A 15,617-nucleotide genomic window follows, 5' to 3' on the forward strand; every position below is an offset into this window, starting at 1 on the left:
CTGACTGGTCACAGGACCGACTGCCATCAAGCCAGGGGATGAGAAATGTAATGAAAAATATGATTACATGTCAAAGAAGAAGGGCGGGGGTCTTCGCGGGGCCGGCCCCGCGGCGTCTTGGAAAAGACAGGCAACGACCAATGTGACGACTAATGCCGAGCGGGACAATTTCCGTACGGGGGTCATCTCGGAGAATGGCGTCGATGAGAAGCTTAGCGAGCGGGGAAATGACAAGACGAGACGACCGGAGTTTCAATCGAGGCGAAAGACGAGGGCGTCGGGATAAAATGACAAATGTTTCAGCTATGTGGATGTGCTTATTACAAAGTTTTGAGCGATTAAATATGGGTGTGCTTAACAGATTAAATATCCAAAAGTGCATCAGCAACTGTGTTTACCTGTTTGGTTAGCGCCTCGGTGTGATTGACAGCCGCGCCGGTGTCGGACACGGGCTCCGATTCGGAGTGACGCAAGCTGGCCCTCTTCTTTTTGATGAGGTCGGCGTCCCTGTTGTAGGAGAAGCCGAGTTTCTGATGAGTGGGCGAGAGAGTGGAGGGATGGCCCTCCGTCGGAGTGACGGGAGAGTTTTGTTCTCCCGCGGCCTGGCTCCTTTGCTGCGGCCTTTCGGCGTCCGACTTCTGCGGTAGGTCGGAAAGGTCCAAAGTTTTCGCTTTCAGGAGGTTGGACCCCGACGAAGTCACACTGGGCGCCGGGAAAGGCGGCGAGGACGGCTGGGGCGCCGCTGTTTGCGAGGTGGCCGACGGCGCTGCGATTTCAACCTTCGCCGGGACTTCTGCGGTTTTGGAAACTTCGGATTTGGCGTCATCGACGAGCTGCGGCTGCACGTCGTTGAGCTCGGCGTAGAACTTGTCCTGCCCGATGGAGGCGTTTGTATCTGTCTCAAAGTCGCCCACCTTGTAGGTACTGCGACTGCTGTTGGCCTCGATCTGAACCACGTTGAGTTCCTCGCCCGAGAAGTGCGCTCGGATTTGGTAGAGGTAGGTCATCACCGTCAGCTTGTCTGGGATGGCCAGCAGTACCATGTCTGACGGCTCCAGAAGGCGGGAGATGCCCAGGCTGGCAAACACGTCATACGCCTGGTAAGCAAACAAAAAAAAAAAAAAAACAGCAGCGATCTGTTGAGTGATAGTCAAACGATAAAACTGCTTCCATTTTTAGGACCCTCTTTTTCCCAGAACTAATTTCAGGACACTCTCCGGGATTGTTAGCAACCAATTTCCGCAGCGGTTATTCAAAAACCAAACTGAGAAAGCGAAAATGAGGGGAGGGTTCAACGACATATTTGATTCCCACGCCGGGGTTGTGCAAGAGAGGCACCTTTTTCGCAGGACTGCTGACAGGTCACATCAGGGATGGTTGTCCCAGATAAGAGACCGAGATACCCGGAGACAGAGCGCTTAATCCCACTCTGTGTGTACGTGTGTGTACGTGTGTGTGTCTATCAATCCAACACATCAACCTGCCCACGCTCTCCGTCACGCGTGTAATTGGTCTGATTAGAGTGTGATGAGGAAAATACAGGTTTGATTATCAAGCGCAACACACACACGCACATATGGGAGCCAATCACACGCCCTCACATTAGCAGATAGACAGAGACAAGGAGAGACGGGATGAAAACCATTATCGCAGCCAATGACAGGTAAATAAATAGATTAGCGGCGCACACACACATACACACATGCACACACACACCATCTCCATTCCAACACAGCCGTACACGTATCGCAGCTTGTATCTAGCCCGCTGGATAGTGTTGATCTCATTCCAACCTGTTGCGGGCCTCCTTTGTCTCGCTACCGAACCTATCAAAGCGTTTTCGGTGTCTTCACATCTCACTGAAAATGGACTTTTATTTATTCCTTTCCTCCATTTCTGCAGCAACACAGTTAGGGGAGTGTCAAGTAACTAAGTTGTCGGTACCAACTGTTAGCATACCGACTGTTAGCTTTTGATCAATTTGCCTGCATGTTAAATCGGTCATAAATGAGCCTTAGGGTCCATTTAACAAAGACTTTCCTCCATTTACGAGCAATTATAACATCTTTTGTCAGCCGTCTTTTTTGTCCCCCCCTCCCCGTCCTATTGCATCATCGTCGATGCGGAGGCGAACAATGGCCGCCGAACATCTAAACTCAAAAGTGTGTGAAGGGAGAACAGAGAGAGCAGTTTGTGTGAGTGTGGAAGGTGTGAAAGGAGAGGAGAGGGTGGAAAGAAAGAAAATGAATATGGCGAAGCGGTGACCCTGATTGGGTTTCTAACACGCATTGAAGGCAGCAAAGCGTGCTGCCATTGTTCCCATTGGCGCTGAAAAGGAGCGACAAGTTTGAAAAAGAATGGAGGAGCGACGGCAAGCGAGGGGGAAAGCGAGAATGTGAGAGGTGTGCGAAGACCAAGGGAGTTTTATTTCAGCCTTTGACGTGCACCGTGCTCTTTTTGACCTCTGTGTCACGCTTTATTCTTTGCAGAACTTCTCTCCTATCAGCCACTGAGGACCATTTGTTAAAAAAAAACCCTTCATTTTCACTCTGTAGCCTCTTACACACACCGGCCATGTTAAGCCTTTTTTTTTTGCGGGTTTTCTGCATGATCTTACCGTTTTCCAAATGTACACAAAATCAGGGCATCCATTTCGCAAACGCTCCTCCTCCATACTGATACGAGCGCGTTATGAAGCTTTTTCCATAGGACAATGAGGGCGGAGGAAAAGGACAACTATCTCCACTTGCTCACTTTCCATTAACCCGCCGACAATGCTTTGGGGACTAAATGTCAGCGTGGCCTGCCCCGGGCCGCTGTACCCTGCACCCTCCCCCTTTCGGTGACTGACAGCTATCTATCGCTGTCAATCATCAACAACCCCTTCCCTTCCTTCCTCCTCCTCCTCCTCTCACGCTCACGACGCTCGGTACTATCAGATGGCGCGCCAAATGACTTCTCCTTGGCCCCGGTCGCCTTCTCTCCCCGCACTCAAAAAAAGATCCAATACGTAGAACCCCCCCCCCGCCTGAAAAACATACATGACAATCACCCAGGCATATGCACAGATAACGCATCTTTTCTTCTGAAATATTTACTTCTGTTTTCCCCTCCCGCCGACTAAGCAGCCCCCTGATATTGATTGTCCTTATCTGTCATAATTCAGCACAGTCTGAGCTCATTGCAATCACTGCACACAGATGGATGCTGAAAGGAGGCGGGTGGGGCAGGGGTGGGGGGGCACGTCTATCAACGGGCTGTGAAAAGGAGCAGATAGGTACGCTTGCATTCAATACGTCCCCAATAATAACAACAACTCTTTGGGCAAACTCTGAAAACATTTCATTACGTTCATTACGGGGAGGGATGCTGAACAATATGTGGCAAAACTAATTGAAGTGAGGAAAGAGATACTTGACAATCAGATGGAAGTCAAGACGTTAGCGGGCAACGGCGGCCAGTATAGGATGGTCACTCGGGGCGACATCAAAGCGCTCGGACACGGCGTGGCAACAGCGACGCCGCTACGGCTATTCTTCGCCTATCGCCTTCCACGGCATATTCCCACATTACTTATATCTTGCCAATTTTCTTGGAGGCTACTCGAGGAGGCACCTGCAGCGGGGAGGGGGGTGCAGATATGGGATTGGCTCTCTGGCTGTGGTTATTGTCAACAGGCTAGCATTCATGCCTAACAGGGCCACCAGAGGTTATCACCCAGCCAGAGTGTGTATGAGGAGAAGGAAATCAAGCTGCGGGAAGCCAACGCGTATCGCTCGCTGTAGCCCTCGGGGCCGGAGAGGGGACGGGCTGCACGTCTTGTGTGTGTGTGTGTGTGTGTGTGTGTGTGTGTGTGTGTGTGTGTGTAGATGGAGCGACGCGGGGCAAGTGCGCATTTGTGTGTATGGAAAATGAAGGTGAACGGCAAAAGAGCCAAGGGGAACGGCACGGCGGTGATGCCAGTGAGTCTGCGACTCGTAATGTGAAGGTGGGAGATACGGTGAGGAGGAAAATACAGTGGGGGGGCAAGCAAGAGGAAGAAAACGCTACGGCGGAATCTGAACATCAAACACGTTTGCTGACAAGTTGATAGAAGCCTGCATCAGACGACTGTGTTTTCACATCCATTTACTCGAACCAGGAGGGGGGGGGGGGTGTTGCTGGCTCTAATGAAAACGACCATAACACACACTCATTGTATTGAGGGATTAATGGCTGATGCGGAAATAAGACCAATCGAGGAGGTGGTGGTGAGGGAGCTAAGCGACGTGAAGGGCCCCGAGTGGCGGTGGGTGGTCGCCTCTTACCTTTTTGTTGTTTTCTTTAATATCCTGAGGATTGAGCGACTTGTAGTCTCTGGAAAAACAGCAGAGAGAAAGACGAAGAGATGGTGTTTAAGTTTGTTTATGTGTATATATAATATGAATATGATTCATATATTATATTAATGGAGACTGTAAATGGATGGGACTTGCGCAAAGCCTTCACTGGCTGGTTGCCAATTTGCTTTCAAAACACGAAAACATCAAAACATGTCCTTACATGGCGTCGGGCCTGAAGTGATGCAGCAGCGCGCAGAAGGCCAGGCCGTTCCTCCAGGACGTGGTGAAATTGGTGATCTTCACGCCGCGGTAGTTGCGTGTCACCTCGCGGCACCAAACCAGCAACGACTGGCTGGCGTTGGGCTTACCACCCAGGATTGGGCTTGGGATCGGGCTAGGCTGAAAGAAAAAAAGAATACTTTATTTTACTCTGATCAAACAGTATTTGATGTTTTGTAAAATGAATATACAGGCCCAATCATGGGCCTGTCACCATCTGTAGTTGAGTAATTCTCTAAACACACTGCTGAAGATTTGACTCCCTGTCAATTAGTTGCTATGAGCGAGGCGTCATGGAAGTTTGTCCACAGAGAGGCGTGCAAGCATGGATAATGTAAACATCTTATTAATTAGCTCCTCCTCTGAAGTCTTATCGAAGTGCAAAAAGCTTTTCGTCGCGCCGTGACGTCTCGGCAAAATCGAGTTTTCTCAGACAGCGGGTAATTCAATTCTACACGTGCTAAAATGTTACTTAAAACATCTCATGTACAGTAAATAGGAGTTTTACGATGTCAACAATTTGGGGATTTTTTTTATAGGAGTTAATTGCTAGGAAAATAGAACAACTTCATTGGAATATTGCTGAGTGTTTGTATTATGAATTGTAAAAAAAAATACATCATTGATTAGACAAATGTGATGTCAACTATACATGCCATAATGCAACTGGAGGTTGTCAAAAAGGGACAGAGGGGAAAAAAAAGACCAGCGGTGGCAACCCGACTCCCTCTGTTGGCCACCACTCGCAACTGCAAGTGTTGTGTCTTCTTAAAGCTGATTAGATATCAACTCACAAAAGATTATTAGGAGTTTATGCCTATTGGATTTGACAATATCGACTTGCCTGAAATTAAAAATATGCTAGCGACAATCCCAAGTGATTATTGCAGATTATTTACACATTTTCTTTGCACACTCAGATGGCAGCTTGAATGAAATTCCTCCATTTCAGAGTTGAAAATTCAAACGCTACAAGATGAAAGACTGAATGCAGGCACTGCTAGCAATTCCCCACTTTTGTGTGTGTGTGTGTGGCTATCTGAGTGTGAGTAGTAAAAACCCCTTTGGGCATCTCATTGCAGGGAGACAGTGGCGCTAGCCTGGAGGGGAGACACTTGACATTTCCTGCTCATCTTTAAAAGAGGGCCTTAACCTTTATCCCCTGGGACCTTCAACACAAGGTCATCCAAAATAAATAAGAATCATAAAAAAAAAAAAAAACAACAAGCAGATAATAACACGGATGTCAAGTCCAGAAGAGGTAAGAGGGATGTAGTTACAGAAAATACGTGACCGAAGAATAGAACATTGTGCGTGTGTGTCATTAGGTGGCTTGGCAGGTATGTGTGTGTGTGTGTAGCCGTGTTCCTCCAGGCCTTTCTCCGTCCCGCTCTTTCAAGTGACGGTGAAAAAGTAGCCGTCTAATTGGAGCACTCTAATTACCTGGGATTATACATCAGGTGCTATTAAAGCAATTAGACGCACAGGCGAACACCCTACACCCCCCCTTTGCCGGCAGAAAACATTACACACTCGCACTTAAACACACACACACACACCAGCTGGGGAGGAAAACACAACAACGGTAGCCTGCAGGATTGATGAAATTAACATAAATATCAAAAGCAATGCGTCTAACATGATTATCGAGTCGATTTCAATTTTGCTGCGCAACATTTGAGTCGAATGGTCGCGAGACCGGATGTGGGCATGAAAGATCCGGTGACGCCGATGTGATTCTCTCAAATGGGAATCCCGGATGGTTCCATTACATCGGGGCCCTGATAAAGTGTTTACAAATGCATCAAAGGTTGTAAGAAAAAAAAAAAAAGAAAAAGCGTATCGGCTTGGACAGGAACAGGCCGCATTTCATTACGAGTGCGCGTGGAGTCAAAATGCATGTTGACTTGGAGTTTGCCTGAAGGAAGGCGGTGCATGTGTCTTTCACACACACACAGATAGACATGTAGCTAGCTAGGCTGCAGGGTAGGATTAGCGGCGAGCATTGCCTCGGCCCGCGAACATTCCGCATTAAAAAAGAAAAAAAAAAAAGCTTCATTACTATCAGCACCACATAACCTCCCCTCTGCCGCTATTAAACGGCAGCCTAACAGGCTGGGCGGGAAAATACAAGGCGGGCCGACAAGAGAATCCATTATTCCCCGCGCCGCAGTGTCAACAACATACACCAAACGGGGCAAAGAGAGAAGTAAATGGAGGCAGAGAGCGACCATGGGGGGAGGGGGGGGGGGGGGTTAAGCTCCCAACAATACCTGAACCACAAGATAGGAGGAAACCTGGGAATGCGGTTTCCTGTTGGGGAAGATTATCGCAACTTTTTTTTTTTTTGCAAAGACTTTAGCCAGAACCGAAGGAAAGGTTTGACTTTTTTTTGTCGACAAAAAAATTGAATTTTTTTGGCCACTTGCCATCGTACACAAAGACTTTTACCTGTGGAACGTAAACTCAAGCGGCCTCCACCCGGTGATGTAAGAACGGTATTACGATGGCAGTGAGGAGGAGAAGAAAAGGCTGCCACCGCCGCTACTGTGTGTCTTTCCAATCTCGCTCGCTTGAAAGCAGTGTGACAGATTTGAGGAGGTGTCGAATCTGCGACTCTTTAAAACTTGTAATCCGCTCAAACGGGAGCCTACGGCAACACGAGACACGCGCTAACTCGACATACATGAACGTGTCAATCTAGGACATGTGGTAAATGCATAGTAGACAACTTGTGCGATATAATCCATGACAATAATTGTTTTTGTGATTTTCTCAAAATGCTACATTTGTCTAAATAGGGCCTCGCTCTGCTCCTGACGTCTTCTGGTTAGGAAAAACAAAGCCGGCAGAAGAAGGAGGAGAATCGCCCCGCATCATCTTACCGCGCCTCTCGTTTCAAACGACGGAGTCTAATCAAAAGTTCAATTATGTAAATGGAGATGTGGAGTGGATGGAACAATAGCGGGGACTTGAAGAGGAGAGGGGGGGGGATGTAGCGTGAAAAATAACACGCATATTAACATACAAAAGGTAATATCGCGTGACGCTCGGAATGAGGACGGGCGCTCGGCGAGTGTGCGTGCGTAACTCACTTTAATCGCATTTCAAATTCATTTTTTTTATTATTCGATTTTATTCTTTTTAAATAAAAAATTGAATTATTATTATTATTATTTTTTAATAAAAATGTACTTTTTATGAACAAATATTACCAGACTTATTTTTCAACCACCGGGGAAAAAAGTATCCCAAGTTCTTCTCTGCATCCTTAAAGAAGCTTTGCGGCGATCTGTCATAAATCTATACGGCGCCATTAATCTCCTTTAACGGACATCTTTAACAAACAAATTGAGAGGTGGGATGGATTCACGGATCGGCCACACCGATAAGGCTGACGTTTATCAATTAATCGGAGCGCGGGTGGGCAAAACTCATTAAGGAGGTTAAGACACGCTCAAGTGTGTGTGTGTGTGTGTGTGTGTGTGTGTGTGTATGTGTAAGTAAACCCTCCACAATCACACACACATACACACACACAGGGCGACCATTGTCCAGTGCGGAGTGGGCTTCACAACGATGAGAGAGTCCGATAGTGTGGCCAATTATAATGAACATAATTACAAAGTCAACTCTTTGACTACTGATCAGAATACACACACACACACACACACACACACACACACACACACACACACACACACACACACACACACACACACACACACACACACACACATATATGCACACACAATGACGGGAAACAGCGCTGCGCATTTACGCACATTTGTTGACTACGGCTGAAACCTTCGACAAAATGTGTCATTCTTGTGTCGTGATTTGCTTTTTTTCATATAGTGAACAAACTTGTGCGAGGAAACTCAAATCCAAAGGAAAAGTGGAGGATGGCCTTAAAAGGCACCACTCGCTACTTCCGACGACACAGTGTCTGAATATCGTAATTGACAAAAGGGAGGCCTTTTTTTTTTTTTTATTATTATTCTAAAAAGGCAATTAGAGAGTCTTATCGTTTCTCTTCACACGCAAGAGTGCACATTTAAGTAAGATGGAAGCCAATTCATGAGGTACTTCTAAGGTTCCTTTTAAATGTTGCTTTGCATTAATTGAATTAAAAATGTAGCGCGTGAAGGGGGGGGGGGAAGAGGGTAACGTCGAGGATGTCGGAAAGGCTGCGACATCAAGGAAACACGCTCTTAATACACCCGACGTCACACCATAATCGTTTCCGACAATCTCGTATTATTTTATGAATTGGACCAAAAAAGGAAGGCGAAAATGTGACAACACTTCAAACGTGACAACTCAGTTTTCATGATTAACTGGGAGTCATTGTGCAAAGGGAGGGGTCGGCCTTGGACCATTTTGGGGGTCTGAAGAGTTTTTGAGACTTATCTAAAAACCAGGGGGTCCTTAGACCCACACACCTGGAGGACTGGACCGAGTTAAACCCAGATTAAGATAATGTTACCCCTTCTCCGTGTCATTCAAACCCCGCTGGACGGAGCAACGCAGGTTTTGCTTCATTCTCAAACACACACAAAGGACTTTGTGGCCATCCTCATAAGCCCTATTAGTCTGCTACAGAGCCTCTCATAGCAGACATCAATCATGGAGGGATTAGTAAATTCCCTCTTTAAATGAGTGGCACGGGAAACTTCCCTTCAAGACCAAAGCCAGTCGCTCTCTCTGGCTGGCTCGCCCGCCCGCCCGCCCGCTCGCTCCCTGGCGGAGATTACATAGCGATTTGTTTTCATTTGGTTCCATCTTCATCGTTTTCTCTGTACGCCGGTCCCGCTTGCAGCTTGTGAGGTAATCCCTGGCAGATAAAACTAAAGAGGACTTACCCCAGGCAGATTACAAGAGGCGCTTTGCGGAAGGCCCTATTTTTTTTTTTTTTTTTTTTTCCTACAGCCGTCGACGTGGATATTGAGAGTGAGCTAGTGCGCGGTGCTTAACTTGTGAACCCGACGTGCAACCGGCAAAGGAGAAGGAGGCAGCGAAGGGGAAAAAAAAAAATGATACCTGCATTACAGTAACTGGATAAAAAAAAAAAAAGAAAAAGTCACAACACACACACAGAGAGAGGCGGCTGCCTTCCAAGGCGAGCATGTGAAAAATTGGAGCGATCGGAACCTGAAAAGCCAACAAAGGTTATTTTCTATTTCAGGAATTACAATAGCCTAATTGTATTAATGCTTTACCAAAGTTCCCAAAGCCCCTAACTTCTTCGATTGTACTTTTTTTTTTCTTCACAATTTCTGAATGTCCAAATTCAATCGACGACGTCCATTTCCTTGCCTTTCTGTGACTCTTCCAGTTCCTCATTTGCAACCTGTTGATCTCACTTTACCACACTAAGCTCAATTATCCACTTCCTGTTTGAAGCCCCCCCCCTCCATAAAGGCAAGGTACTATTGATCAATTAACGACTAATTGGGGAACAGCGGCAATTAGCAGCACGGCCACTATTTGACAAAAATCAATGTTAACGTGATTGACGACAGGTGAGTGAGCGATATTGTCCGGTGGGCCTCCAGCCTGACGCGATGACAGCGCTGCCCTCCGGCATGGAAGGACACACAGGAAGCTCAGTGATCTGACCCTGGGAGGAAACCTCCTCTCCCACAAGATCCAATGTCAGACCACTCAGGGGCCGCAAATAAACGCTAGTGGGGAGGGGTCCGCATAGGTAGAGGGAGCCTTTTACACCAGTGGAGGATTATTCTGCTAATATTACACAGCTTATAGGGGGAAACGGAAGAATCGGGTAGCTACTTTTGACTCGCTGCTGTACGTTTCAGTTAGCTTTAGCTGTTAGCATGCGGTATAGGGATACTTGTAATAAGTTGTTCAAATAGACTTGATGAAAAAGTCTTAGACATGAATGGCAAGTCAAACTTATTGGAAAAGATGAAAAAAACTTTATATAATGTGTGAAAAAAAAAAAAAAACACGAGGCCTTGCCAAGGGCAGACACGGCAAGACGAGTGACGACTGTCCTTGTCTCCCGGGCTCCCCCTTTGTCCTCGGCAAACATCTCTCATTCGTCGCGCCCACCTCGCCGATGCTCGGCGGTCCTCGCTTGCCGCTTGGCCTAGCGGAAGCTAATTAAGAAATATCGCAGCCTAGCGCGAACTCAATTAAATCATGTTAATTTATTCTAATTTCAATTTGGAGGTAGCAGGGGGGGGCGGCGTAAAGAGGGCTCCGGCCTGTGCCCTCGTGCCCCCCCCCAACCGAGACACGGGAACAAAAAACATTTAATTTCACCCCTTATATGAACAGACGAATCAGAGAAACGCTTCAACCGTAGACAACGATCAAATATTTCACCTTGGCAAAGAGGAATGTAAAATGGGGGGGGTGCTAAGATTTGCACGCAAAAAAATCCACAACTTTAAGAACTACAGTATATGCTCATTTTCATAAACTTAAAAAGTTCTCCTGCCATTCAATGTCAGCTACGCAAAACGGAAGAGGCTTTATTCTTTTTCTACTTTTTAATATGAACTTGAACGTATTTGCTCAAACTTTTTAGCCCGCAGATATAAGCTCCAAACCTTTTCCTTATATGAAAATGTGGCAAATAAAAAGTTTGTCAAGCGGAAACGGGATGAAAATCTTAAGATCGGCGCAGCTAAGTGTAGAGTGCTTTGACTACGGAATAGAGATGGAGAAGACTGAGGAAGAGATCACTGAATTCCTGGGAAGGAGGAGAAGGGTGTGGGGAGGGGGGAGTTTTGGGGGGGGATCAGCTCCAAGGAAAAGAGATGGACTGAATCGGACCAGACAGAGATCACAACCCGCCCGACAGGAACTCTCAATGTGCATTTGAATTAATCCGACAAATACTTCCTTCAAACTCAAAGATGGGGAAACTTGACAAGACTTTTTTGAGTCTATTATTGATGATTCCGAGCTAATTTATTTTGGTTAAAAAAAATATTTAAAAAAACAGAATAGAATTGCTGCCTTGCAAAAATCAATTTCAAGGCCTCAAGCAAACAACTGCTACGTCGTTTGTTCAAATAAATACATTTTGCGAAATGGAAAATCCCATCTGTATGCGTAATAGCTGTGCACCGAGGAAGTGGACGCTCGCCATATGTCGCCGATTACACTGGCGATTGGGCGATTCTTCACAAGCTGCCCGTGAAGTGGGAGCGTCCGATTCAATGACATGGAACATGTGATCGCCTATAACAATGTTGAATTACTGATTACTTTTCTTTTATATAACTGAATGAAGAGGAATTTTCCCCAATGTAGTTTGAAGTTGCCGTTATCGGCTGATTTCAGACAGCCACAAAATGTTCAAGACCTTTTTGCCTCCGACACGATTTCATTCATGCAATCAAACGATATATTTCCTCGGGGCGAGTTGTAAATGCATCACCCTTGCCTTTCAATTGGAGAATCTTTTTTTTTTTTTTTTCCCTTTCTCATACCCATTGCCAGATTAGACCCGGCCGTTTCGCGGCTCGCGTTTATCTCGGCCCTGCACGCCGAACCGCTATGAGAACAGTTGGTGCAAACAAATACAAATAAATAAAGGGCGTGTGCACCTTCCAAAGCTATCGGAGGAGATAAAAGATAGAGGTGACCAACCAGACTTTAGCGTTGGCTAGGTGGGGTTAGGAACACGTGACAGGTGTCCCTGAAACGGGTTGACCGGAAAAAAAAAAAAAGAAAAAGAATATAAAAGTATGTGTGTGTATTCAAGAGCCCCACATCTGCACGCCGTACACGTCCGCATTGCGATGTGTCGCCTTCGTTTCGGGCCTCTCATAGCGAGAATGTCTCCTCTTAATCCCCTCTGACTTCATACATTCAAAAAGGTCATCTTGCCGCCAACACATGGCTGAGGCGTGTTTGTGAGTGTAGAGCGAGAATAAGAAATAGAAACCCTATTCACACTGGCCCGTCTGAACACCCTCTCTCTCTTTTCACCCTCTTAAAAACATCCCTCCATCTCCAACCATCCATTCTGCGCATCTTTTGCTTTGAGTCGGACATTTTACAGTTTCAAAGCGTACCTTCCTGACATTGCGGACCAAATGTTACCAGCCATGCAACAATGACAAGAGAATCATGGTAATATTCCAACATCGTGGATGGACCGATTCTATTTCATTCCAAGTGACAGCGCCACCCAGTGGAGACATCCAAAAAAACAGACTAAAAATCCACCTTTCTCTTGTAACTAACCTTTTCCAAATCTCCCACAATCCATCCTGTGCATTCCCATCTACCTTCATCCCTCCCTCTAGAGGCAGGGGCATCTCTTGGCCAAGTGTGGCCCACCACAGGCCACTGGCTTCGGGTAATTAAAGTGGCTCAGCCCCCCCACCCACAGTCACAGGCAAGTGCGGCTGGGTGATAAAGGCACTGTGCCATAATTACATGGACAGCCACTAAAACAGTCAGCTAGCCAGGTGCAAAGTGGTGGTGGGGTGCTTAGCGCTTGTGTGCGTGCGTGCCAGTCAATGTGTGTGTGAGTGTGTGTGAGTGTGTGTGTGTATATATAAGTAACTGTACCATCGCACGTGTGAGTGAGTGCGCGTAGGGGGTCAACACCCCCTTGTGATCGCTCTGCTGTAGTTAAGCCCTCTGTGTTTAAGCCTCCACATAGGCCCATTCAACCCCTTACACACACATGCGCATGCCCGCACACACTGACACACACATATGCAGAGTGAACCCGTGCCCCCCCCACCACCACCACCACCACCACACACCCCAACCCCAGCCAATCATTCCCCACCAGTGGTCCGACTCCTGCCGGGAATGTGTGTGTGACCATCATCCATTTAATTAGAGCCAGCCAGCATTTGCTTAATTTCAATAAATAAATAAATAAATCATGGATCAGGACACCTTCCCCCCCCCCCCAATTCCAATACACAAACATGCAATGAGGTGCTCAGTGCATGTGTGTGTGTGTAGGCTCGGGAGCTGATGTCAGGACCAGTGCATTTAAAAATGAATGATTTCATTAAAGATAATAATAAGTATCATATATATATATATATATATATATATATATATATATATATATTTAAAGGTGGTTATTCGGACTGCCTCAGCGTGTATTGTATAAAACATAAATACAGTAGTTCAAGTGTTAACTGTTTACCTTGGGGGACGAGGAGGCCATTTCTCTCCCCTTGACCGACGCCACGGGGCTCGGCCCGACCGCCAAGGTTTTTTTCTCCCCGTCCTGGCGGGAACAGATCTCGGGCGCAAGCGTGGCAGGATGGAGGCCGGGGCCCGACGAGCTCGGTGGTGCGGGAGCTCTCTTCTTCTGGCTGCTGCCCGCGTCCACGAGAGCAGGGCTCTGCGTGGGGCTTGGTTCGTAGAACGGGTTGGACCTGGTTGGAAATTTGAAAGAATTTGTAAAGGCAAAATCATGTCACACTTCTTATTCAAGACACTGTTTTAAATTGTGTGGGTTTTTTTTGGAGGGGGGCCATAATGTGTCTTCTTCAATAGATTAAAAGTGTTTGATCCATCATTGGTTGAGTTGTTTGAAATGTAATATTGGAGTGCAAGACAGGTGAGCTCATCGAAAAATCGGGTGCACTCGGGCCAGCTCGTATCCTGGCTTCTCAAGGTGCACTACTGACAGATACCACAGAATGTTATCAATAACGAGGCACGCTTGTGGCAGTGAAAGCCACCCTGAGATACTCACTCAGCATGCAACAAAGCGGCGCTAAATAAACAGGAGAATTGGATACGCTCGACTCAAAGGAGAGCCGAGAGCGACAGAAGAAACCAAAGCAAAGAAAAGCCTGTGGAGCAACATACGTGGATGAAGAAGCTCCAGTCAAAACACAATGCTGCTCCCGTGAACTTTCCATTTTGTGGCCAATGACCTCAGACTTAAAGGGACAGTCGTGTCAATCGAGCGTTTTGACAGCATCGCTCAACCGCAAGTCTGTCAAGGCCGCACGGACCGGAACAGAACAACTCAAAACAATCCGATAACTTACTCATCAAGCTCCTCCTCGTCATTTTGTCCAACGTGGGCGTACAAGTACTTGTTCATGTCGACCGGTCGGGCCCCTTTCCTGGGACGAGCCTTCGGGGGCTCCGGCTCTGATTGAGAGTTGACCTCGTCTCGCTCCGGCTCTTCGAAAGGGTTCCCCGATGTGGCGTCGCGGGGCTCCTCGGTGGGTTCGTCGAATGGATTAGAGACGTAGGAGGATTCGTTGGCCCGTGAAGCAGACGGCTGCTCAGGAGGTTCTGTTTGGCAAACATGGCGCCATTTATTGTTTACGCATCGATGATTATATTCTGGGCTCAAAGTTGGTTGATATATAGAAAGTCAAACTCAAGTTGGGCCACGGGAAAATACGATACAAAATACGAATATTCAAACCGTAAACAACCGGATCACATACCGTCCTCGTCGGGATCGCCGAACGGATTGAGGTGGTTGGCCTCGGGCAGGTGATCGTCGGGCTCTTCAAAAGGGTTGGCGAGCATGGCCGGGTGCGTCTCGCGCTCCTCGTCTTCCAGGAAGTTCAGCTTGTTGATCAGCTCTTGGGTGGCGAGAATCAAAAGTCGATCAAGACGAGTGAGAAAAAGCGGGACAATGAGCCACGTGGCATGAAAATGAGTTTTTTTACATGTAGAATAACAAAATGCCGCACTTGGGAGTGAACCACAAGTAAGCACCAGCTAAACTTGACTGAGCTTCTTTCTGGGAACATTGGTGCAATTAGTGGGTGGGTTACTGTGGGAGACTAGCTGCGTGGAGTTGCTACGGAGACGCGGGCCGAAGGAGCTGACACTTGACCGCTTTATCGTCCTCGCCTTCGCCGCTGTGGCTCATTTGCATGGAGACCAGGCGCTAGCGAAGGGGCGCTAAAAGGGAGATGCCGAGACCCTTTTCCATGGCTATTTACGGTGTCGCTATGTGAAGTGGACTTTGCTGATAAGAAGCATTTGTCACCTAATTTAGACGGAGAAGTGAGTGTGGAGTCATGC

General features: G+C 47.1%; 1 protein-coding gene across 4 annotated transcripts in view; it reads right to left on the reverse strand.

Moving 5' to 3' along the window:
- Nucleotides 1-15,617, reverse strand: part of ehbp1 (EH domain binding protein 1) — a 62,958-nt gene that overhangs the window by 30,112 nt on the left and 17,229 nt on the right. For all 4 annotated transcript variants that reach the window (XM_085921625.1, XM_085921624.1, XM_085921623.1 and 1 more), the window contains 6 exons: nt 15,029-15,169; nt 14,618-14,870; nt 13,759-13,993; nt 4,543-4,721; nt 4,308-4,356; nt 399-1,097 (listed from right to left, as the gene is read on the reverse strand). In XM_085921625.1, the coding sequence (XP_085777751.1) occupies nt 399-1,097; nt 4,308-4,356; nt 4,543-4,721; nt 13,759-13,993; nt 14,618-14,870; nt 15,029-15,169 (1,556 nt within the window). The remainder of the gene's footprint in view (nt 1-398; nt 1,098-4,307; nt 4,357-4,542; nt 4,722-13,758; nt 13,994-14,617; nt 14,871-15,028; nt 15,170-15,617) is intronic.

This window comes from Syngnathus leptorhynchus, chromosome 10, assembly GCF_054491065.1.
Source record: "Syngnathus leptorhynchus isolate UIUO chromosome 10, UIUO_Slep, whole genome shotgun sequence".
Lineage (NCBI taxonomy): Eukaryota > Metazoa > Chordata > Actinopteri > Syngnathiformes > Syngnathidae > Syngnathus > Syngnathus leptorhynchus.